This window comes from Halyomorpha halys, unplaced genomic scaffold, assembly GCF_000696795.3.
Source record: "Halyomorpha halys isolate HHAL.00 unplaced genomic scaffold, Hhal_1.1 Scaffold94.1, whole genome shotgun sequence".
Taxonomy (NCBI): Eukaryota; Metazoa; Arthropoda; class Insecta; order Hemiptera; family Pentatomidae; genus Halyomorpha; species Halyomorpha halys.
Genome location: NW_027114465.1, coordinates 2544916 through 2551223, shown reverse-complemented (window position 1 = coordinate 2551223; position 6308 = coordinate 2544916). Strand labels below are relative to the sequence as shown.

Sequence of the window (6308 nt, the reverse complement as noted above, 5' to 3'; positions counted from 1 at the left end):
GTATAATACAGATAATTATAAAGTTTACTTTCAAGTCAAGACGCAATGAGTTCTTTAAAAAAGCTCTACTTTATCTTCTCTATTATATAAATTATATATTTTTTTTTTGCAAAAGTTAAGATCACCTAAGCCCAAAATATCCATAAAATAGTTTTTATGAGATTAAGCGATTGAAATTAATTAGATTAATTTTCGTATGATTAAAAAAGAGTACAGTATAGCCCTTATTTATTTATTATGTTCACAAATCATAAATTCCTTTTTTCTTCCTAATGAAATTTATTTTAAATTTTTTTTTAGGAATTTATTTATTTTTTACAAATATTACAACGACATTCGACTGCTACTTTTAAATAAAATATAATATGATTTTAACATGTTTGCACCTTAATGTGATTTTAACAACAGCAATTCTGAAGAGATGAGAAAAAAAATGATATTCCAATTTATTCCTATTGTAGTTCATATTATCTGTCAGGTTGAATGTAACAGCGTATAATGATGATGGTGGTAAATCATCATGTTCATTACGGTACTATTAGACTTGTTTTAATTATGATTGATTTTTTCGAGTATCACTGGAACATTTTTAACGTTTTTAAAAGTAATATTACAGTCCTCGTTATTTACTCCAGAGGAATGAAAGGTTAATAAAAAACATTGTTTATAAATGAAAATTTGTTCTCAATTTTAATACCCAAGTGATAAACAATAATGTAAGTCAAATAATTAGAGCAATGGAGAACCCATTCACATATCCTTAGTGGTCAAATCATTTGACCGCAACCTTACACTAACTACGCAAATGCTAAATGATGTAGTTCACCAATGACATCGGTACAGAACTTACGGTTTCATTTATTACAGATTATCAATGTTGTTATGCATCGCTTAAAATCGGTCTTGGAGTATATGATGGAGATAGTCGAATTTTGGTAAAGGTGTCACATCCTTCAGAATGATTTTCCTCCTGCTGCTTCCTGGTCTTAAGGCATCTTATTCCAATTTCTGTATGAATCACCTTTTTGTATTGTTGTATTTTCTCTTACCCTTGAAATAATTAACCGCATCTTGATGAAAGCTATAAACCCCAACCGTAGTGTCTATAGTTTAGGGCTGAGTAAATACAAAAAAAAAATATCTGTATAATTTATATATGTATAGTTTTAGATCTATAAATATAACTACTACATATATACTATTCTCAATACATAGCATTACAGATATAATAAAGTAATTACTTCAAGTAACAAACTATCTTTTAATAATTTTTAGCGTTTTTTATGAAATTATCTATTTATAAATATATTAACTACAGCACAATTCATTTGTTTTGTAAAGGAAGTATTATCAGGTAGAAATTTATTGGCCTGGAACAATCGTTGAAGAAGGAATTCTTTGTTTTCATTAAGTTGAGGTTTTTTTGGATTTTTTTTTTTTTACGGAACGGCCTAAGGGACTATGTGAATATTATTACTTTTGGTTTATTTTTGTTTTTCATTTTCCCTCGTTATCTTCGCATGCCTTTGTTTTCTTTCTTCTGTCCATGCGACCCATTTTTTTCAAATTGCTCTTTCCCACAAGAACCTCGATTTCCTTAAATCTTTTCCTATATCTTTCTCCGTGCTTTTGTATCCTCGGATTTTTTTGGAATATTTCTTTGTTTAGTCTTCCCTGGGGCATTCTCACCACATATCCGTTGAGGTTAAGGTTTTATTTTATTTTTTCTTAATATTTAAATTTTTATTTTTCTCTTTGTTCTTTTTTTTCAGGTGCACAGAAGAAACCATTGATCCAGAAGCAGGGCTCAAGACGAGGCTCGCAATGTACCGAGGACTCAGCAGGTATTTTAATGATATAATTACGTAGTTAGATTAATAATCTTCAATATTTGCAAGCACTTAGAATCAGTAGTTCTATGCCGGTCTATAATTAGCTGATATGGCCAACGCCTACATTGCAAAATATTTCTAGAACAGTCTCCTTCCTAGTCGAGAAGACTTTTTTTTAACATAAATACGCCACTAGTTAACTAGCTAGTGAACATACATAGGATTGGTTTGTTTGACTCACCGAGAGATATTAATCTTATCGATTTTTGAAACGATAATGTGAAATAAGACATCTAATTTACTATTCTAATTACATTGTATATAAAAATTAATGTTTTTAAGCTGTTATTTTACTTGAAGTTTAATTTTTCTATTTATTTATTTACATATTTTTTATTATTTACTTTACATATCTCTGAAAATGTGTGAATGTGCTCTCTTATGCCATTGTATGATTGGATATGACAGATACTACACAATAAAGAAAAAATTAAAATTATAATCCTTATGAGGTGTAGATAGTTGACCGTAGATTAATAAATGGAGAAGGTGGTCGGGGGGGGGGGGGGGGGGGGGGGGGGGGGGGGGGGGGGGGGGAGGGTGCGGTCAGAAAAAACAAAACAAATAAACCAACAATTATTTATTCTTGCCAATTCGGCCATCCTCAACGACAATATATGACAAACAAATTTTATTTTACATATTATTTTTAACAATTTTAAACAAATACCAATATTATTAATAAATTATCATACCTTGATATGATGTGAATGATATTCACATATGAATATAAATTTGGCAAATGAAAATTTGTCCGATCAGCTATAAATTAATTTATTTTAGCAAATTGCATGTAAACTATTACCCCTACAAAGATGAACATTGTAAACTACTTTAAAGCGCATTAAACTAGCTTTAATATGAGTGCTAATAGACATCTGTACGTCAAATGGTTTTTGAGATATAGATTTTTCAAAATAAATTCTCCAACTACTTATCTTTTAGTACGTCCCATACAACATTTTTATGCAATGTTGCTTTTTAAAAAGCTATATCTGGAAAACTATTTAACTTAAATAAATAACTCTATTAGGGCTCGTATTTTAGCAAATTTACACTTCTTTAAATGATGTTCTGTTATGTTTTTATGTGTTGTTCCTAATTTTTAAAATATAGAGCTCCTAATGAAAAATTAGTTTTTTTTTATCGCTTTGAAACAGCCGCCATTTTTTATTCCCCTATTAATTTTGACTATTAATTATACATAGTTTTCATTAAATATCATTTAATATAATTTTAGAACCACATCAATTTTTAAAAACTGTATGCAGGTTACTCTGCGTAGGTCAATAATTTCAGTGCACAATTACCCAATGAAACATCAAAACATTAGGGAATGATTCTTTTTTTTTATTATTATTCAGCAATCCATAATTACCTATTTTGTCAATTCTTCTTATTAAATTAAGGATTTAAACTTTTAATCACAGTTAATTATCACTATTATAATTTATTACAACAATATTTGTAACCTTCGTGACACTCAGGTCAAACATTTCTCTAGGAATATATTACATAAAGAAAATAATACATTCAAAAGAAAAATACTTGAGTCCATTTACATATCAGAAAACAATTAACAGTAAATTTTAAATCAGACACAAGAAATCTGAACCAACACTATGTAGTGATTTTAAATAAAATTAATTTATGAAAAATATGGGATAAAATTAATGTTGATAATTATAATTAACCTTGATATGCATTGTAATAATAAAATAAATAGGAAATTTAATCAAAATATAGTTGAAAAAATTAATTAAATGCTTGATCTGAGTCTGGGAAAGGTTAGTATTAGTGTGATAAATTATAATAGTGAAAATTAACTGTAATTAAAAGTTTTAATCTTAATTGACAAAATAGGTAATTAGACATAAACTAGGATGCTTATTATAATAAAATTATATATTCCCTAATATTTTAATGTCACATACAGTAATTGTGGACTGGGCAGAATAGCCTGCATCAAGTTTTTTATAATTGATGTGGTTCTATAATTACATTAAGGTATGATAATTTATTAATACTATTGGTATTATGATAAAAGCTGTTAATGATAGATTGTCCTTCATGGATGGCCGAATTGGCTGAAAAATCAGACACATAAAGAAATATAAATTGTTTTGAGACTAAAATTTATTTTATTTAAACTATAATAACCAGTCTCATATAAAGAGTATATGTAATATATATTATATATTATTTTTATATGAAAAACAAATGTTTCATAGAAGTGGTTTTTCTATATAGGTTTCCAGTTAATAATAATATCGTGCATTGGAGAGTAACAACTTGGCCATGTCAACATTGAGCCATTTCATTTCGAGGGCAAGGTAACGATTCCTAAGTAAATTCCATCGCCCTCATACCGTCTTCGAAAATCAATTTTTTTCTGTTAATTACCCGTTGCCAACGAATGCTCGTTGCTCTCCTTGATACCTACCTTGGCGAACTTTCAGATATTTTAAAGATAAAGATGCCAATCTCGATCTTATTTAAGATAATTGAACTTACAGGTCTCATTATCTTTAATAAAGTATGTTTAAATTATATTTTAATGAATTTGTTAATATAAATTTAAGTAAAGATCTATTTTTTTTTTATTGACAGTTTGTCAATAATCTTTAAAGAAAATTCCTCATAAATAAACGTTATTTTGAAATCAAGGCTTAAAACCTTCAGATAAACCTTTATTTATATTTTTAAATAATTATTTCTTTTTCTAGAGTCAATTGATTTAACCAATTTGATTAATTCATATTGACAATACCGTAAAAAATAATTTCTTGCCTTCAGATACAATTGCTAAAATTTCCAACACTCTCTTTTGCCACAGTTCACACTATTGTAGTTTTTTTTTTAATAATTAAATATTTGAGAAACACAAGCACTATTGTCTAATATCTCAGGTATAATATATTTTCTTACATATTAAAAGTCCACATGATAAAAAGTTTCTTAATCAGAAACTAACTTATAATGAGCAACGTGGGACTGAGACCACGATTATATTCCTTAGGGGTTTACACGGCCCTGTGTAGATAGTTACATAGAATAATTAACTGTAAAAATAATAAATTTGTAGTCCCAATGGTTAGCTTGCTGTATAGTAAACTTTTAAACTATATAGCAGATTTTTAAAAAATGGTTTTATTGTGATGCAATATAAGCTACCATTCTCAAGAGGTGCTCGGCCTCTGAGTATCCATTCATAATACATATACTGACTAAAAAAAAAAAAAAAAAGATAGATATATTTATATATATACACGACAAATGAGAAAAAAAATCAGATTAACTATATCAATAGAAAAATAATTAAATAAATAAGATAAAGAAAATTAGACTTCATTGAAAAAAAATAAATCATCTTAAACACTTAAAAATTATATATATATCTTAGGCTACTGCTTTCCAGTTTGCTGGACTTAGTGGATTCTGTCTATCCATCTGGCTTTTGGCCTCCCATTTTTATTTATTTATTGCCATATTATTATTCTTGTGTTTCTAGGACCCATTGGTTTCCTGAAAGACTGGATTGCTGCATTTTTAATTACTACTTTTATTTTTATTATTTTAAAATCATTGCTTGACTAGAGCAGTTGGGTCGTCAGTTTTGTTTATATTCATATCATATAACTGATAATAGAAACTAATACGAAAAATATTACTTGAATTATAATTAAATAAATATAATTTATTTTGCAGTTCTTTTTAGAACTGTTTTTTGTTTTTCATTTTTATTCCGGGAGTATCAATATTTTTCTTTTGTTAATTTGTTCTTTCGTTTTAGGAGACATTTTCTGGATAAACAATATTTTTCTAGGTATAAAAAAAATATAAATAACATATATACGTGTTTAAAAACCATTAAGTTCCCTCATACGTGAGGACCAAAATTGATTTAACCGCTGTAAAAAGTCAGAAAATTCAAATTGTCTATGTTTCCTTTTTTTCTATAAAAATTTAGCGTATCCACAGTTTGAAAAATTTTGATTAAATAACTAATATGAGGGAATCTGATGTAGATAAACTATACTTATATTGAAAATGTTTATTCTGTAAGACACTAGTAGGTGATAAGTTGATAAGTTGAAAAGTTCAGTACTTGCATTAAAGTTCGGTAGAAATCTCCTTATTCCTTTGATGGCCTCAGCTCATGTGGAGGCTACAGCCTTCCAGTTGCAGGATATTCCTCTTTGGTGCATGTTGCACTCCACATCCTGTAACTTCAATCCATAGGACCAATAAAGAGATCCCACCCATATATCACAGCGAGGCAGGTCGGTTGCCTTGCTGTTATAAAAAAAATATATATAATAAAAGGTACGCGGAAAGCTTCCTCTTGCTTTTGATACAGAATGAAGAAAGCAGTTTCCTGCAAGTCAATACCCAGGACGTTCTTGACATTATCCC

General features: G+C 28.2%; 1 protein-coding gene across 1 annotated transcript in view; it reads left to right on the top strand.

Moving 5' to 3' along the window:
* Positions 1–6308, top strand: part of LOC106677343 (organic cation transporter protein) — a 304283-nt gene that overhangs the window by 156139 nt on the left and 141836 nt on the right. The window contains exon 2 of the mRNA XM_014415214.2: positions 1773–1844. Coding sequence (XP_014270700.1) covers positions 1773–1844 — 72 coding nt within the window. The remainder of the gene's footprint in view (positions 1–1772; positions 1845–6308) is intronic.